We start from the raw sequence: 20328 nt of genomic DNA on the forward strand, positions 1-20328 counted from the left end.
AGTGAGCCAAGCAAACAAACTCAAGATTACCAAATATGTACACACAGAAATTTTGTGCCTCCAAACAGAATGCACATCATCTTGGCAGTGTTATTGTCAGGAATGTTTAGCCCAGATTCCTTTGTATGGAGCCAAGACATAAATTGTATTATGAGACAATTAAAGGGAAGGGTGGAGGTAGGAAGAGAGAGAGGTCCAGGCTGAAAAGGAATCTGTGTGCCTTTTTATTTTCTAAAGAAACAATATATTTTACCTTTCTAACACCATACCATAGCTCTGGCGAGTGGTTGCACTGGTAACATAATCTGGTGTCAATTTGAGGATTAAGAGTGAAGGGGTGGAGTCTAGTCTGTCAATCAGATCAGAGCCAATGAGGCCTCTGTGAGGGCATGGCCTTCTCCTGAGGATTCTGGGAAGTTCAGTATTCCTCCTTGGAGGTGGGAGATACTCACTCTTTCTGCTCACACCCTGGGAGACATAGCAGCTGACAAGACACATGAACTACACTAGTTCCCTGAGCTAGAGCAGCCACAGAGAGACCCCTGCCAACGCTGAGATGCTTACACCACCCCTGGATCAACAAGACTTCCAACCCACTGGCCTGTGATCTTCCTGCATTCAGCATCATTTCAGGTATTTCATGAGTCTGAAGAGAGCTTTATAGATTGGCATTAGACATATGGGCTACTATGGGACTTAAGTACAATTACCCTTTATCTAAAACTCACTCTTACACACATATGAGAGTCTCTATGGATTTGTTTCTCTAGCTACCCGGACTAACACAGTGGTTCTGTACCAAATTTAATAAAGGGTAGTCGGAACCTTCTACCCATGTGAGAGAGAGGAAAGAGAAGGAATCACCCAAATTAACACCAAGAAACGAAAATAGAACAAAAAAACTCCATGAAATCCTGGAGATCTTTTAGCAAATGTTCCACTCCCACATTAATACAACTCAGTTGGGAATTCCTACTAAAAGGAAAACTACAAAAAACTGGGCAGGGAAGGGTATGTGAGGGAAGAAAAAGATTAAGGGGGAGTAAGGAGGAAGATCATGGAGCATCCCAGAACAGACCTTCTTCCTACCGAGAACCCAGAAGGGCACCAGGCTATCAGCACTGTGAAAGGAAGGACAGCTCTGTCTGTCTTTCCTTCTCTCCTCCTTCCTCCCTGCCTTCAGCTCACTTCTTCCTCTTCCTCTCCCAGCCTCTCCCCACTCCCACCTTCCCCTTCTCTCTCCCTTTCCCCTTCCTTCCCTCTCTTCACATTAGTTGGCAAAACTTTAGGAAAAGGTAGGTGTAGCTCCATGAGATCTATGCAAATTAATAAAGTGTCTCAGTGGAAATCTTATTCCACTCAAAATTGCCTTGGAAGAAAGGTCTGCTATGGAAAACACTAGGTACCTATATACTTGAGTATAAGCCGACCCAAATATCAGCCGAGGCACCTAATTTTACCACAAAAAGCTGAATTAAAAATGTGCTAAAAAAATCAGCTTAAACACGAATGTATATGGTAATATATTTTATGCTGACCCTAAGAAGTTGCATGGGTCAGAATTGACTTGATGATAGCTGATAAATTTAGGTGAAAGATATTTGGTTATCATTGCAGGTCTCTTTCGACTTTTAAGATTTTGTAAAATATAAATATGTGCAGAAGGTTGCTTTTCATAAAATCAGATTTGTTACTCATCTTTTCTGTGCTTTTAGACAAACAATACCCTCCTTATGGAAGACAGCTGTTGCATAGCAACACTGAGCACAAAGCAAACTGAGTACTTGTACTCAGAATTCTGTCGGCGATGTGCAGACATGGACATTAAAAGATATTGTTGATGTAGTCTCTGTCTATGTCAGAGACGATACTTTATTAACAGCTTAATTCTGGGAAATCATTAGTTGAGGCGCTGCATTCTTAGTGACTTTTCAACTTTAGGTCAAACTTATGTGTCTTCATGCTAACTGACTTGTCAGTGTAGGCTTCCTTGTTACTATGGTGCTGAGCAGGTTTCAGGCTAAACAGTCTGTGAAGAATGTTCTGGCAATCTGTGTTGGTCTGGATCCTTTAGAGAAACAAACCCACAGAAACCCATATGTAAAAGAGAGAGTTTTATATAAGGGGTAAGTGTGCATCAAGAAAACACCCCAACCCAGTGCTTCCCAAGCCCACAAGTCCAACATTAACCCTTATGTCCAACACCTATCCACAACGTCCTCTTCCATCTCACAAAACAGATGCAATGATGCCGACTGCAGGAGGAAAGCCAAGTCAGTGAATATGGAAATATTTCAGCGCTGGCAGGGGTCTCCACATGGCTGCTCCAGCACCCAGGGCTACATCAGGGTAGGTCCATGTGGCTTCTCCTTGGGGATGTCTTGCAGGAAGGAAGCCTTGCCAGCCGAAGCAGGGAACTGGCTAAGGCAGGTGCACCCTGGTGTGACCATCAGAAAGCAAGAGACCCGAGAACTCGAAAGGCGAGGCTCACTGAGCCTTTATCCCACCGCCCTTCAAATAACCCCACATGTGTTTCGGTCAGGTTGGCCCAATAGACTTGATCTATATCACAATATATTTCCTACAGCCACCATAAACAGTAAGAATCACTGGTTTCACGATGCATTATGAATTATGCATTGTACATGAAGTCACCATGAGTCAGGAGCCAACTTGATCTTAGCCGACAATAACAACACTGCTTCTATAGCATCACAATGGGCTTGGTTATGTAATTCTCATATGTACAAGTCATAATTTCTGTTTGCGTGGATGACCTTCGTATGCTTTAATTTCATTTTTTTATTGGGACTCTCTATCAGGAAGGTCAGTGCATGCCTTTTTTTTTTAAACCCAACAAGCCATCCCTTTATTAATGATTTAAACAGTTGGGTTTTCAAACCAAACTTGATCTTCAAAAGAAAGCCAATCCACTGTGTTCAAGCTCATTCCAATTTATAGCAACTCTATATAGGGTGTCAAGAGTTTGCATATCTTTATGGGAACAAATAGCCTCATCGTTCTTCAGAGGAAGGGGTTGGTGGTTTTGAACTGGTGACTGTAGCTAGCAGTGCAATACTTACCTGACAACACCACCAGAACCTCCAATTGAATTGTTTAGAAGATAGAAAATTGAAAGGAGATGTAATTTTCAGACACAGAGGCAAGATATATCGATTATCGCAACTTTCACATTCCCCAAGAGAATTTGATAAACCAAATATTTAGAGTTAATATCTTTAATTGTTTTATATTTTCATACAAATATAAGAAATTAAAAAGTAACAAAAATGCTTACTAGATATATAAATATCAAATTTGACGGCTAAAAACAAGTTTTAGCTCTGAGTTCACTAGATAGAGGCAAAGAAAGCAAAACATCCAGGAAAAGCAGTCTTGGTTCTTGGAATGTTAGAATCCAACTGTTAGAACTAAGAGATATACATGCTCATATTTCGTCCTCTGCTACTATATGATGCTAAATCATGGAAGAAACCAGAAGAGGGTTTGTGAGTTTCTTGAGCACTATACATGTAATCCTCCAAAAGCCTCTTCTCATAATATATGTCATTAATTGGATTTAGGATATTATGAGGTAAGTGGGCAGATAAGAATTTTTTAATATGAGTTTTCTTGTACTGCTATAAAAATAGTTGAGTAAAGCAAAGGTTACCGATGACATTTCACAATACATTCTGTCTCATTCTGGCTGTAGTAAAGCTAGTAGCAAAACCTGCAGGTTAACAGTGAAAGCGGGGCTTTGAGCAAGACTGGTTACTGGCAAAACAAGGTGCACAGAAAATAAGCAACAGGAAAACAGATTTTCGAACCAAGAACAACAAAGGAAGAACAAATGTGAAAGAAAGATAAAACATCATTTCAGGAATGTTCTTTGGTTTTTAATATCTCCATGACCTTCTTCCCTCTTTCTGACTTCTCTTTTGCTTCTTTTCTGCATAGATTTGCAGTAGTGAATGGTCCCATGATTTATCAAGCTCTGGAATGTTCTCTTTGAGGTAAAGTAACTAGCTCAGACAGGGCTCAGGGCTGTCAACAGCAAGCGTCAAAGTCAACATGGGAGCCCAGGGTTTCTGACTAAGTCCAGTGTCCTTTAAACAGAGCAATATTGTACTGTTTCACAAAACCAAGTCCTACAACAGACCTGAGAAGTTAAACAGTCTCCTTTTGGAACTCAGAACAGAACTGAGTAAATCTGATGACAGGAGAAACCCCCGAAGTTCCAAGGCCTGTAGCTCCTGCCTCTGTTTCTCTTTTGGTCTCATGGAGAATGACCTTAAATCCTCCTGTTTCAAGTTCAAGTGGAGCAGGGAATAACGTTGTGCGATTCCTCTAGAGCTCTGGACAAAGGAAACAGCAAGACATCGATTGGATATTTGTTATTTCTGTCCTAATTTGTTTTTCAAAGATAAAGAACACTAGCAACAAATAAACACGAAAAAGTGGACATAGCTAACCCCATATGGTATTGGGGAACTGTGGCATTCTTGGCAAGGCCATAGGTGATCCTAGGAAGTAATGGTTTAAGAAATCTCCTAAGACAACAAATTATGGAGCGTCTTCGGTAGTTGTAACTGATCTAAATGGAATCAAAGAACAGGTAGATAAAATTCAATCCAGGAATAATTGTACTATAATGTTTGTATGTCTAAATAATAAAATTATCCCGTCAAATTGCTATCACAGTGTTTAAGCATTTATTTTCACTTCTTTACCTCCTTGTCTGAAGACAGATAAATACAATTTCTTGAATGGATAATCAACATCAGATCAATCTTTGGGTAGCAAGAATGTACGTATGAGTTGCTTTTCTGCCTTCGTGCTCCCAACTGTATAGTTACGTAGGTAGGAGTCTCGCCTCCCTTCTCTCCTCCATGGCTAGTTCAGTCCCTTCATTCAGGTTTCTGATTAAGCATCATCCCCTTCAGAACACTCTTCCATAGCAGATCCCAAACAAGTAGTCCTTTTCTCAAGTTATTCTTCTGCAATGAGTTATACACATTTGTTTCTTACATTTTTCTCATGTTTAAAGATTATACTAATGAGACAGGAAAACAATTAGTTCAAAGGACTGATGGGTCATGCGAACCTCTGCCTCCCTGAACTTGAGACCAGGAAAAGATGGTACGCAGCTATCACTGCTGAGCATTTCCTTTGGGATCACAATAAGGGGCCTGAATGAGTGGGATAAATTTGGGGGGTAAAAAAACCCTCAAAATAATTAAAAACAACAACAACAACAAAAACAGGCTTAGGAGATTGGTGAAGCCCCTAATACTCTGACCCTTTGTCCCTCTTCAACTTTGAAAGTGAATGCACTGTCACCCAAACATACACACAGCCATAGGAGAGTCAAAATGGGTACATCCCTGGGATAAAGCTCAGAAGGCAGGCGGGGAGAGCAAATAAGGATGGATGGATGTGGTAGACCCCAGGAGGAAGTGGGAAGAGTGCTATGACGTTGTCGGGAAAGCAATCAGTGTCATGAAATAATGTGTATGAATTATTGAACTGATTTGCTATGTAAACGTTCACCTAATTTTTTAGAAAATTAAGACTCTGTAATTGTTTGTTGATTTACTTCTTGTCTCTCTGCCCTACCCTACTAGGCTGTATCCCCCAACCAGCCATGTGTCCTGTTTTGTTCTGACTCATCGAGAGCCTACATAAAACAAGGTAGCACTGCCCGATCCTGTGCCATCCTCACAACTGTTTTCATGTTTGAGTCCATTGTTGCAGCCACAGTAATTGCAATGCCTGGGATGTAATACATTTTTAATATATATTGGTGAAATAAATGAAGAAACTAACACGTATCCTTCTTAAATCAACGTGTAACCTTTATCATGTGTGAGATGGAACTAGATTGTGAAAACGGAATTCAATATGACCGTGTATAAGGTGTCATGAATAGTGTAAGAGCAATATAAGTATTTCACAAATATTAATTTATTCATTTGTATGCTATATGGATATCAGATTTTTAATGTTTATGTAGTAAAAATCAAAGAAAAAAAGATCATTCATAAAAGTTTAGAATTCAAATTTTTCAAACTTCATTTTTTTGTTTTGCTTTTGTCGTCACAATACACATGTTCCGGTGGTATAGCGGGTCTCATATTGAACTACTTACCACAAGGTTGGCAATTCGAACCCGCCAGCTGCTACAAAGGAGATAAATGAGGCTATCGACTCCTGCAAAGACTGAAATCACAGAAATGCCAAAGGTTCTACTCTGACCTGGAGAGTCACTATGAGTCACAATCGACTCAGCAGCAATGAATTTATAGACACTGCTTGCTGTTGTTGTTGTTAGGTGCCATTAAGTTGGTTCCCGGGCTTAGTGACCCTCCATACAACACACAGAACACTGCCCAGACCTGTGCCGTCCTCACAATTGTTGGGGTTGAGTCCATTTTTACAGCCACGGGGTGTCTTCCTTTTGGATGACCCTCAACTTTTACCAAGCATGATGGACTTCTCCAGGGACTGCTCTCTTTGATAGCATGCCCAGAGGACATGAGCAGAAACTGTCACCATCCTATTGTCTAAAGAAGATTCTGGCTGTGCTTCTTCCCAGATGGATTTGTTCATTCATCCGGCAGCCATGGTACTTGAGGGTCAGTGGAGAAGTATTGCTACTAGGGTCCTGTTCATTCGTGCACAGGTTGATTCCAAACCAACAATGTTTCAACATGTCTGGGCAATCCGTGCATGGTTGCAACTCAGTAAGACACTTCTTTTGGTATCCATGGGGTGTCTTAAAATTTTAAAAGGTCCAGGGCTTCTGAAGAGATTTTCTGGGGTCATTAAATTCAATGGAGTTAAGCTTAGATGGTCATGGTAGCTGTTTTATTGGATTGCTTTGGGATAATCGATACATTTTCTTGAACGACATAGGATGATAATGGGGCTAATTATGAAGTTTTAAGAAACTAATTGTTGAGAAAAATGCCTGGGAAGTTGTGTCCAGGATTTTTAAATATTTAAATAAGGCACCTGCTCATTCTTCTAGGATTATAAGAGCTGTTCCTATGAGAATTTTATTGGGACGTCTTATCTCATCTACAGCCTTCATGTTTCCTATTTAGTCTTCTTTTTTATTCTCCAAACTCAAAGAACATTTTAAATGAGAAAAATTTAAGGCCTTCAAGTATGCCAAAAGTACAATTCTGATGTGGTATAAACAAAGAATGAAGAATTCTTCAGAGTAGAATTGGAAAGATGGGGACATTGACTTCAGATATGTAAGACCTTGTTGGAGGAAATCTCAAGAAATAATAGCTTCATTGTTTTACATTTTTGTTTAATAAAGGTTCTTATTATTTTGATTTTTACTTTAATATTTCATATTATTCATTAATATCATAATTCAAATACATCAACTTTCCCTTATTCACTGTGCCCCTTTCAAAAGCATATGAGGCCCTGGAAGATACCACGGAGGAAAGAAGAGCAGTAAAAATAGAGGACCCATGGACGTGATTAATCTAAAGGGCTAATGGACCACAGAAACTTCAGTCTTCACAACCCTGAGACTAAAAGAACTAGATGATACCTGGCTACCACTCCCACTTACTCTGAAAAAGATCTCATTACAAGGTCCTGGTGAAAGTGGGAGAAAGATATGGAACAAGACTAAAAATCCTAAGAGGTCAATATGGTGGAACCTCCAAGATCATGGTCTTTCATCACACATCATGTCTGGAAATGAACTCATTCCCATGACTCCATTTTCAAACAAGCAACAGAGAGGTTTGTGAGGGAGACACATTTTAGATTATCATTTGTTTGGGAGCAAAGGGGCAGCCTTCATTCATGGATAAAATTCAGGAGTTAAGAAAGAAAGAGAACTGGAAACAGGAAACATGAGGAGGAAGTGAGATAAGTGATGTTATGAAACAAAATGCATGTGAATGGTTGAATGGAAATCAGCTGCTCTGCTTTCTAAACCTTCACCCAATTCACAATAAAAAGTTAAAAATGATAAAATCTTGGGATGGCACATCAAAGGACGGTGATGACTGATATAAAATCAGATATATAAAAATATTCTTACAATCATGAAGCTTGGTAGAAACATATTTGTTCACTAATGTTAGTGTAAGTTAGATAGCTGATGTACAGGCCGCAGAACCCAATGCTCAGTTTCCTTACTTCACTTCTTTCATCAAATTAGTTCCATGTATTTGCTCCACACTCTAAAACCCGATTTCATAAATTAGCCAGGTCATTTGCTTTTGATTATCCATTGTAGAGCTATAAAACACATTGCAAGCAAAAATAAACACTTCTCTCATGTGAATTGGTTCCCTCCTTGAGGGTAAAGGAGAGGTGGTGTGTTATTCTAGTGTGAGGATTGCAAAGGACGGTTTCATAAAACAAAGTCCTCTTTCTTATTTCACACAGCCTGAATACATTTCGTAGTTAGCTTCTCTACCACGGTCTCATTTGAATACAATTACTATTGCCACTGAATTATGAGATATCAGAGTAGAGTTCTACCTTAAAGATTATCTGATCCCATGGTTTTAAAGTATCTTGGCACTGTCATATTAAGGTTTTGGCATATGCTGAATGTGTTACATGCCATCACGCCCCACCTTCAATTCTCTCTGGAAAAAAAAGAAAAAGAGGAGGCCACATCTAATATTCTCTAGTCAGTTGTTGTTGTTAGGTGCCAATGGGTTGGTTTCGACTCAGAGCGACCCTTGTACAGTAGAACAAAACACCTCCGGGTGCTGTACCATCCTTACAATTATTCTTATGTCTGAGCCCTTGGTTTCTTGAAAACCGAGTCCTTTTGTCATGTCTATATGACTTAAATGTTTAAGAGTGGGCATCAAGTCTCCTTCCCTCACAAGCACATTCCCTTTTTCAAAGTTTCCGCATCTCAAATGTAAGCATCTTTATTTCCCCAAAAGCGTATGACTATGTATTTTTAACTGCCAATTAGCAGTAACAGAACCTGAAATTGTACATAAGACCTAAATATATGCTGGGGTCTGGAAAACAATCCAATCTACTGGCTAATTTTCTTTAGAGAACACTCAAACACAATAACTTCTTTTAAAAATTATGAAACTTTTATTGATGGATTCCTCGATCTTGAATCCAATTCAAAAATATGTTCCCTTCTCTAATTAAGGCAAAGTTCCTGTTGCTACTATTTCCTTAACCTATTTCTGATAGGGCTGTCTTACTACAGCTGTCCCTGGAGGGGAGTACTCAACCAACAGGTTGATCAGAACTCCATGGAAATGCATAAAACAAGGAAATCAATTATGATCTCCGGTGATTTCCAATGAAAAAGAAGCTGCAGAAAGAAAGAAGCAAGCTGTGAGCGCTATAGCTGGAAGATTGTATTGGACCACCGATGAACCAGTGTTATGAGAGAAACTATTTATAAGCAGAAACATTAAAGTGTGTTTATTGATATACCGATGGTGGAAAAAAATTGGTTAATGCAAATAAGAAAATGTTACACTCCCTTCCTTCCGCCGCGGCACCCACCGAAGAGTCGCCGCCATGGCTGTGCGCTCCCCTATGGCCTTGGGCCTCCACAAGGGCCACAAGGTGACCGAGAACTGAGCAAGCCGAGGCACAGCCGCCGCCGCGGGCGCCTCACCAAGCACACCAAGTTCTTGCGGGACATGATCCGGGAGGTGTGCGGCTTCGCACCCTATGAGCGAAGGGCCATGGAGCTGCTGAAGGTCTCCAAGGACAAGCGGGCACTGAAGTTCATCAAGAAGCGGGTGGGCACACATATCCGGGCCAAGAGGAAGAGAGAGGAGCTGAGCAACGTGCTGGCCGCCATGAGGAAGGCCGCTGCCAAGAAGGACTGAGTGCCGTGCCCCCCTCTCCCCACCCCCAAAATAAAGTCTTACCAGAAACTGAAAAAAAAAAAAAAAGAAAGAAAGAAAATGTTACACTCATGATAACATAGGAGAAACTGGATGGAAAACCCATGACTCACCAGTCTACACGTCAGTTTGACAGCAACTTTTCCTTAAAGAGAAGTTGCTTAGTTCTCCCCTCCTTACAGTGAGTAACTGTCCTCATTCCACAAATGGGCTTACCCTCATGTTCTCCTCACCCAAAACCATAAGATAAAAATCACACAAAAAACAGTTTCTGTTCTTCAAGTAGAAGAAAAAAAGCTTCAAATATGTAGAAATCAATTTTAGGCATCATACATTCACTTCTGTGCTCATAGTCTCATGTAATTAAGGAGTGGTGCTACCCTGTACAAGACAGACTGCTAACCACAAGGTCATTGGTTCAAACCACCACAGTCACACCTTGAGAGAAAAATTAAGCTAACTGTTCTGGTAAAATTCACGTAGCTAAGTCACTATGAGTTGCAATGGACACTTTGGCATTGGGATTGGTGATAAATAAGTGTTTTCTCCGCTCCAAACTTCTCCCAAGCCTGCCAGGGGAAATAACCTTTATGTACTATTTTTCCAAATCCTCTTGTCCACATGTCCAAATAAAATGAAGTGATCCTGAAATTTTCTTCCTCAAAGCCTACCTAAGTCCCCAAACTTCTCTATGCCCCTCTCTCCCCCTCCATTTACCTGTTCATACATACACATGCTTCTTAATAACATGTCCAAAATCTGTGAGATGAAGGCTTGCCATCCCCGTCTCTAAAAAACCATTCTGGCTGTACTTCTTCCAGGTGATATCTATTCATTCTTCTGGCAGTACGTGATACACTTAATATTCCTTGCTAGCACCGTAATTCACTGAAATCAATTTTCTCTTAGTCTGCCTAATCCACTGCCCTGTTTTCAAACAAGAGCAATGAAAATATCATGACTTGATCAGGCCTACCTTAGTTCCAAATACCACACCTTTGCTCTTTAATACTTTGAAGAGGTCTTCTGCAGCAGATTGACCTAATGCAATACATAACTTGAGTTTTTGACGATTGCTCCCATGGATGTTGATTAGGGATACAAGTAAAATTACATCCTTGAGAACATCCATCTTTTCCCTGTTTATCTTTATGCTGCTAATTGGTCCAGTTGTAAGGAGTTTTGCATCCTTTTTGCTAAGAAGGCTGTTGTCCTTGACCTTCAATCATAAGTGCATCAGTTCTCTCTGCTGTCAGAAAGCAGGGTTCTGTCATATTGAAGGTTATGAATGAACTGTCCTTTAAACCGGATGTCCTTTTTTTCCCTTCATACAGTTCAGTTGCTCAGATTATTGGCTTGGTGTACACAACAATTAAGTATAGTTGAAGGAACAACCTTGACACATTCTTTTCCTGATTTAAGCCATGCACGATCCCTATCACCCCTTTGTTCTGTTCAAATGGCTGCCTCGTGGTCTATGGATAGGTTCTACCCGAGGACACATCAGTATTTTGGAATTATCATGGTTGTCAAGGTTAAACATAGTTTGTTATGGCCCAAACAATCAAATGTGTATGCATAGTTATTACACACAAGTAAAGATATTTCAAGCCTTCTGTGCTTTCGACTAAGATCCATCTGAGATCAGCAATGATATCCCTTATTCCAGAACAACAGAGCTCTAATAAAAAGAGCTGGCATTAATTATTATATATTATGAATTTACTATGTACATGGGTCTGCGGGAATTATATCAGCCTCCCTAATAAAAGTCACTTGTTAGTTACTCAGAAATGTTCTAAATTGATGGTTAAATGGTTGATAGCCTGAGTTAGACCAGGGTGGGAATAGTTACATGGAAGTTGCCAGTGGCTACAAAAGTGGGCTTCTTTCTTCACCCTGTTTTTCCTTAGTTTACCAGGACACTATTGACGTTCTACACACTTGTATGCAATATCTTTAAACAACACCCTTATGAGATATAGGACTATGATGTCCCCTTTAACTAAGTTGGATAAAGAGACATGGAGAGGTTCAATGACTTGCCCAAAGCCACTCAACTCATTGTAAAGAGACAAAATGTCATCAAAATCATTTAGTAATTCATCGTAGCTACAAAGAAAAGTCCTATTCGGAAACAATCAGGCTTACACTGACTCTAAGGAAGCATTGTATTCCAATCTTCAATGACTGTATGTGGGTCATCAATTGTTAATATAAAGAGAAACTAGTGCACACAAGTCCCAAATATATTTATTGAGAATCTTTTGAGGACTTTCATGTGGTAGTAGATTGGAGAATATGCAAACCGGTGATTACTGAGACTTCAGACTAGAAACACTGGCCAGTCATCACGATACTGCACTTCTGTTTGCAGTCCATTTCCAGAGAAAGGCAAGAGGCTCTCATGAGACTCTTCAACTACTCTTGTGTTTTAAGAAACTTCTCTAATTGCTTCTGATGGGACATAGTCTTTAATATCAAGGTTGTGATTTTTGCAATATTTGTTGAACACATTTGTATTAAAAAATATACTATTTTCTCACCGTCTGTTAAGTAAATGAGCCACGGTGGTGTGTGGTCTCATATCACAAGGAGAGCAGCTCATAACCACCAGCTCTTCCTCGGGAGAAAGATGAGGCTTTGTGCTTCTGTAGGGATTCACAGCCTCAGAACCCCACAGGGGTAATTCTACTCTGACATATAGAGTTATAGGGTCGCTATGAGTCAGCATCAATTGGATGGTAGGTCAATGAGCATGCGAGATGAGATCTGCTACGGAAAGCTTAATTTTTTTACAGTATGATGGTTAGAAGAGAATTAAATGCATTCATGTAATTGTACTGAAAACATGCACAGGGTGTTCATTTCCTTTCACCAGTATTTCTAAAACATCCAATACGATATATTTGATCATGTGTCTATAGTGGAAAACTGCTCTCCTGCATAAAGATTGTTGGAATCAATTTGAATCTACAATGGGAATCTTAAAACGACTTCAAAGAATTGTGTGGAAAATATTTGGGTTCTAAGTTCAGCAAGCATCTACCCAAACTCTCCACTAAGCCTGTGATTGATTGTGTTCATGTTTTACATGAGCACTCAGCTGAAAGGTCAGTCGTTTACATTCTTCAGGAGAAAGACCGGGTAGTCCTTCTTCTGTAAATTTTAGCGCCTTGGAAATCCCGTGGGTTTCCAAACCTCATTCTGTTGCTAGGGTCACTTTGAGTCAGCATTTAGACAATGACAATGACTCAATGTGAGTGATAATAACTTGACCCTCTAATGTAATAAAAAAATTATCTAGACATGATATATTTAAGAATGCATGTATATTACTTAATGGAAACCATAAATGAAAATCGGTAGTGATCAAGATTTTATATTAGTAACATAAAATGATTTCACTATCCATTTTGCTGCAGTTGTAATAAAAGATAATATTCAGGAAAATATGAGGGAGGGGGAAAGGGGAAGGAGGGAAAAAAAAGAGGACCTGATGCAAAGGGCTTAAATGGAGAGCAAATGCTTTGAGAATGATTGGGGGAGGGAATGTATGGATGTGCTTTATACAATTGATGTATGTATATGTATGGATTGTGATAAGAGTTTTATGAGTCCCTAATAAAATGTAAAAAAAGAAAAGAGGAGAAAAAATGATTAGGGCAAAGACTGTACAGATGTGCTTTATACAATTGATGCATGTATATGTATGAACTGTGATAAGAGTTGTATGAGCCCCTAATAAATTGTTTAAAAAAATATTCAGGAAGATATTTGTGCCTTAACCCGTGAAAAAGCAGTTTATGATGCTCAGAAAATGCTTGCTTTCGTTCACAGTAAAATCTTGGATGGAATAACAAGTACAAGATCTAGAGTTATGCATTTATATTATTCACTAATCTGTTTTTAGGAAAGATGCCAGTAGTAACACCTCCTGACGCGGAGTCCTTTCTACAGAAATGACTTGTATTGGAAAAATTCCCTCTGGCCTCCAAGCCTAGCTTTGAAAATGATACGGATACAGAATTCCCCCATTTCAGCAAGCTGTGCTAAAGTGGAAAAGATCAATTTGAGGTCACAAGAGACCAGCAATTCAACTCTGACTAAGATATTCAGGGAAGTCAAAATTACTTGTCTTTGTAACAGTGTTGAAGATTAAAAACTTCAGTTCTCTGTAACGTTAATAGATACCTTTTTTTTTTTCTTTCAGGGGAGAGCGCGAACGCAGTCCCCCACTACCACAAATTATGCAGTCGAGTTTCCCACATTTGGGGAAATCGCAGGGGTCAGCACATCCGGAGTGCAATGGATAAGCCTCGCCCTGGGAAAACCACCTTCGTGATCGTGGTATCTCCCCTGCCAGGTAAGTATAATAGATACCTTTTTAAAAGGAAGTAAAACAGAAATAGTTCCTTTCAGTATTATTTTAGGAAACAAAAAATGCCAACTCTTTTCAATGATGTCTTGCTTGGTCAGAAGGCTATGAGCAATGTGGTCAGAGGTACAAAGTTACCATGAGCAAAGCTAATGCTGTGGGACAAAGCTAAGGCTGTAGAACTGTAGCTATGGAACACGAACATTGAGGAACTCATTTGATGGTGACCCCTCCACCCCGCTCACCTTCCTCTCCCCTTAGCAATTGTCGGAAGCTTATGTAATAGTGTCCCCAAAGATGTCAATGTCCTAACCCCATCAACTTGTGAATGTCAATGGCAAAAGAGATTCTGCAGGTGTGATTAAATTGAAAATCTTCAAGTGCGGAGGGCACTCTGGATTGTCCAAATAATGGATTCTTAAAAAGAATTAGGAAATTAATACAGTAGTTATATTTATCTTTTAGCTGAGTCTTGTGGGATATTTTTTTCATAAAGCAACCCAAATCTGTCTAGTACAAAGTCCAGCTGACTTCTGGTAGTAAGGACTAGGGGCTTGCACTTGCTCAGGGCAAAATTTATTAGAATGGGTATAACTATCCCACTGATGTTCAGTAGAATAGGTATGACTAAAATTGGGTAGAATTGGTATGATTCTGTGGCTGAAGTTAGCATTTCATTAGAGACACCAGATGTAAAGCATGTATTGACTAAAATGCAAAAGGAAAACCGATACTGGAAAATTGTTCAGCTAGTTTTCCTTGTCTTTCAGATTTTGTATCCAAGAGTCTAACCGATGATTTAGAGCAATCCCATCATAAAATAGCTGAGGGGCTAAGTGTCCCAATTCAGGGCCTGAACTAACATTTAATTCCTGGGCAGGAGACAGAGATACCTTGACCCGTAGTGTTCCCCATCTCCAGACTGACACTCAGAATTTGGGTCACCTGAGTCCACATGGTTTGGGGCACTAAGGGATAACACTGCCCTCAAGACTGTCCAGATTTTAGGGTCTGTTAGATAAAAAATTTTGATCAAATTATGTCATCCCAGTTTGACATAATGGGTGACATGTGTTTCCATTCCACGGTAAAAGGTTGGTAGTAAATTGCAAGAATTCTTCCTATGAAAAATTGACCATCATAACTTGGTGCTACTAGTTCCTGTCAAGGTAATTCCAACTCATGACAATCCGCCACTCCGTGTGTGTCAGAGTGGATCTGTGTCCCATTGGGTTTTCAGCGGGTGAGTTTGGGGAGCTAGATCACTATTCCTTTCTTCCGAGGTGTCCCTGGGTGAACTTGAACCTAGAACTTCAGGCTAACTGCTGAACATGTGAACTCCTTGTACTACCCAGGAATTATGGCAGCTCCTGAAAGGCTCTGTAAGGCCTTTCTCTTCTAAACCACCTCTTTCCTTGTGTTCAAAACAAGGAGGAAATTAGAGGGACAGGAGGCATCTCCGCACACCTACCCCACATCTGGAAAGCAAAAGTGCAATTATACAAGCCAGCACAGATTCTTTATTTTCTGAAACAAATACTCTTGGTAATTGTCTTTCCCATTGAGCACACCAGACCGCAGATTGTTCATTGAGCACTTCCTCTGACACAGGAAGCGTATTAGTACATGGGATAAGCACAGAGCCGCACACCCAAAGTTCATTCATTGATTCAGGGTCACTAGTGGCTCCATGGGAGAAAAGACCTGGTAATCTGTGTCCATCAAGTTTTCCGCGTATGGATCGATTCCATGAGTTGAAACCAACTCACGAGCACATAACAGCAATATTTTAACATGGTGCCAAAAAGCAAGACACTGACAGAATTTCTCCCAAGACATAACATTTTACTGACTTCCATTTTATCATTGCAAAGAGTCCACTCATAAGTCGTGTCCATGGAAAGTGAAATGAAGGAAATGATGGTAATTTACTTTCCGTAAAAAAATAGACTCTTCCGAACGCACATAAGCAGGGACACTCATTCCTATTGTCCTCACTTCCCTATTTCTTCCTTGAGTTTCTCATATTTGAAGTCGCCAGATTCAGAGCCTTCCTGTCACCTTTGCCAGCCCACAAATGTTCCGTTTCCCCCAAACAAAGGAAGAATCAGAGGAAAAATACAAAAGAAGGGTAAGGAAAAAAGAGGGAAGGCAAATGTAGCTGGACTATTTCCCTTACTCATAAATGGGCAATCAGAAAAGGTTTCATTAAAAAAAACCCAGAAAGTACTACACTCTCTGATTTTCTCACCTCTCTCCTAAACCCTTGTAAATCTTCAATGTTGGTATTAACTAGCTAGTGCTTTCCTTAGGGATGAATGTTTAAGTCTCTAGTGATAGAAGACCAAATTATCTGGCTGATAAATTATGAACCAGTCAAAATTCCACTGGATCAAAATAGTCCCCTGCTAGTTTGTGGTAACAAATGAATTGGTCACATGTCATTCAGACATGATCAGCAAATGGCAATTCTGTATTTACAAGACGTCCAAGTTGCAGTGTTGATTACAAAAATAGGAGAAGGCCATGTACAGAGATAGACTGACTGTTTCTTCTTCAAAATTTTGATAACATTAATGACTGTGTTCATGTAATTCAAGACATGGTTAATAAACACAGGGTGATTCGTTGGAAAATACCCCTTTCTAGTGGAATGTACCTAGAATTTGAAGAGACTGTCTTAGAAGAATCTTTAAAAAGGGACTTTGAAAATAACCTTAAACATATTTGTCTGTTTGAGCTTTTCAAAAGAACACAGTGGCAATGGCAAACATAGACTGAAACAAATGTCACAATAACCCCTTTGTAGTCACTACTGTAGGCTATCAATAATGATTGAAAAAACTTTCCGGCATATGTCAGGTGACCAGGTTTCTAGTCCTGGGCTTCCGGTTAACTAGCTAGCAACTCCCTTTTTGCAGGCTACTATTGTCTAATAGGAAAAGACAAATTTTGGTCTAATGCAAAAATAAAGAGCCGTCTGCCTCTGCAGTGTCTGTGACTTTTCTGAGTGTGCATCATCAAAGACTCTGCCACTTGCTTTTGAACACAAAATTAGCTAAAGTGAAGGAAGAAAGGAAGCGAATGAAAGATTTCACAAGGCAGCTCCAGAATACAAAAAATTAGGATGAGATCTGCAAAGAACCGGAGTTAGGACACAAGAAAGAAAGAACATTCTGGAGGGTTCTCAAGCAAAAAGGAGGGGGGGGGAGTCAAGTCTCAGATGTAATGTTGAAGGATTCTATAGACAAAATACTTAGTGATGTTGGAAGCAAATGGAAGGAACATACCACAGAGTCAATGTACTGACTGTGACTGGTTAATGTTCAAACGTTTCAGGAGGTAGCACATGTTCGGGTCTGGGAGTATTAAAGGAAGCAGCCCAAACTGCATGGAAGGCATTGGCAAAACAACAACAACAACAAGGTTCCAGGAATAAATGAACCACAAGTGCAACACAACATATTATCCCTACAATGCCAAGCATGCTGCTTTCGTAACATTTACTATACATAGATTTATAATATATATTGGTAACTATGAAAGTAAAGAATAAAAACAAAAAGGATTCCTTTTCCTGAAATTAACAATCCAGGCATTGTAGGGTTAAATCTATATGAATATGGATGAAATGCAACAAACACGCATTGCTATAAGCCCTGTCTCATCTATGCCGAAAGATTAGAAAATAATTCTCTGAACAACCACTGGAAGAGCTCCATATTCATATCCATTTTCAAAAGAGGCAGCCTGACATAATGCAAAAGTTATTGAAATATTATTATAATCCAAACAGGTCTGTAGCAGTTCCTTGAGAGGAAGCTGCCAGGGATTCAAATAGGATATGAAAGGAGGGCTCTTGGTGTTGGTATCTGATGGCCCTGGGCTGAAAGTGAGTAACCGATGAAATGGGTTTTGCCTCTGCTTTGCTGACAATGCAAATGTATTAACTGTGTGGATCCTCAGAAATGATGGATAACATTGGGAAAAGTGGGAATTCCAGAAGCCTTCATTGAGCTCATGCACAGCTTCTGCATGGACCAAGAGGCTGCCATTCAAACAGAACAAGGAGATTCCCCAAGGTTAAAAATCAGGAAAGATGTATATGACGCTTGTAAGTTAATACTCAGCCCACTCTTTCAGTTTGCCGGCTTCTAGCTTTCAGTTATTAGAGATGGAGAGGACTTATATCTCACCCTTTAACCTAGGGAATTTCCAACACACACATAAAAAGCAGAGTTGATTCAACCCAGTGCTGCAAGGTGTGAATGCAATATCCCGGCGTGGAGTAGGGAACCAGTGGAGAGGTCTGGGAGGCTGGCCCCAGCACCGTAGATTAAGTGGATTCCTGCCCCCCCCCCCCCGAAAAGAATTTGTTCCAAAGGACGACATTGACTCTGCTGCTCCGGTAGATGGACATATCAGATCAGAGCACACGGGAGCAGATGAAGGGGCAGGAGGAGAGAGTGGAACACAGCCTGGTCCACCAGGCCGTGAGGATGATGTTCCTGAGTAGAGCAGCCAGTCCACAGAGATAACAACATGGCTGGCCCCACTAGGAGAAATGATGCCACTCGGTGACTAATGGCAATACAGGGGACAGCACCGGAGACACAGTATGGGAATTGCACCTGACCTGATCCCACCACACCGAGGCAAAGCACTGGGGGAGTGCAGCGGAACAGCAAGGGAATGGAGTGGCAAGGTGCCCAGGAAATGCTGAAAGTGGACGTTGGGGCCAGGGCGTGGTGCCCCAACAGACTGGACTGGAAAACGCTCCTAAGGGCCAGCAAACGATCCCTGAACTAACTACAAGCTTTTCTCTTGTGAAGTGTTTTTTTTTTTGTTCTTTGTCAGTGGTTTGTTTTTGTTGTTTTGTTGTTTGGTTGTATACTGTTGCTTTGTTTTCCTCTGTCTTGTTTTCGTGCGTGTTAATGTCTCCACAGATCTGTCTGAATAGGACAGGCTGGATGAACTATCTGGAGGAAAAACAACGGGACCGACAGTTCTGGGAGGACTTGGGGTGCGGGGGTAGTGGGGGGTAAGGAAGTGGTGTTAACAAACACAGGGACAAGGGAACAACATGGGACCCAAAATGGTAGAGAGGGGGGAGTGGTAGGCCTGGTGGGGAATGATCAAGAGTAAGGTTGCGTAGAGAAAAGGTATAGCCATAGCCCAGGTGGTGACGAAGCATGGTAGTAGGGCAGGAGGAAAGTCAAGGGAGATGGAGGAAAGAGCTAGGAGTCAAAGGGCATTTATGGAGGTCTAGACAAAGACATGTACATGCAAATACATATAGGAGGATGGGGAAATAGATTTATGTGTCTATATTTATAGGTTAAGTATTAAGGTGGTGGAAGGACCTTGGGCCTCTACTCAAACACTCCCTCAATGCATGAATATTTTCTTTTATTAAATTGGAACTCTATGATGCTCACTCTCCCGACACAACTGCTGAAGCCAAAGTGGGTGAACAAGTAAATGTGGTGAAGAAAGCTGATGATGCCCGGCTATCAAAATAGATAGTGACTGGGGTCTTAAAGGCTTGAAGATAAACAAGCGGCCATCTAGCTCAGAAGCAACAAAGTCCACATGGAAGAACACACCAGCCTATGTGATCGAGTGGTCCCGAAGGTATCAGTTATCAGGCATCAAAGAACAAAAAATCATATCATTGGCTGCACACCTCCATGATAGGATCGCTGAAGACAAATGGGTGCATAAGTAAATATGGTGAAGAAAGCTGATGGTGCCCGGCTATCAAAAGAGATAGTGTCTGGGGTCTTAAAGGCTTGAAGGTGAACAAGCGGACATCTAGCTCAGAAGCAAAAAAGCCCACATGAAAGAAGCACACCAGCCAGTGCGATCACGAGGTGCCAAAGGGACCAGGTATAAGGCATCATGCAAACATAAATTAAGATATATGTGTGTATATGTATATATATATATGTGTGTGTGTGTGTGTGTGTGTGTGTATACCATTTTGAATGAAGGGGGAAGTGCAGAGTGGAGACCCAAGGCCCAAATGTCGGCCAATGGAGATCCCCTCATAGAGGGGTTTAGGAGAGG

General features: G+C 40.6%; 1 protein-coding gene and 1 non-coding gene across 5 annotated transcripts in view; both read right to left on the minus strand.

Moving 5' to 3' along the window:
* Positions 1-20328, minus strand: part of LOC142439877 (OX-2 membrane glycoprotein-like) — a 46579-nt gene that overhangs the window by 7491 nt on the left and 18760 nt on the right. Inside the window, exon 6 of one of the 4 annotated variants that reach the window (XM_075542537.1) lies at positions 3270-4358. The exons of the other annotated variants lie outside the window; for them this stretch is intronic. Coding sequence (XP_075398652.1) covers positions 4351-4358 — 8 coding nt within the window. The 3' untranslated portion in view covers positions 3270-4350. Of the gene's footprint in view, positions 1-3269; positions 4359-20328 lie in introns of those variants that run through there. 4 annotated transcript variants of the gene reach the window in all.
* Positions 14092-14255, minus strand: LOC142441829 (U1 spliceosomal RNA). The gene has a single exon (XR_012783148.1). It is a non-coding gene; the product is annotated as a U1 spliceosomal RNA (small nuclear RNA).

This window comes from Tenrec ecaudatus, chromosome 2 (genome assembly GCF_050624435.1).
Source record: "Tenrec ecaudatus isolate mTenEca1 chromosome 2, mTenEca1.hap1, whole genome shotgun sequence".
Taxonomy (NCBI): Eukaryota; Metazoa; Chordata; class Mammalia; order Afrosoricida; family Tenrecidae; genus Tenrec; species Tenrec ecaudatus.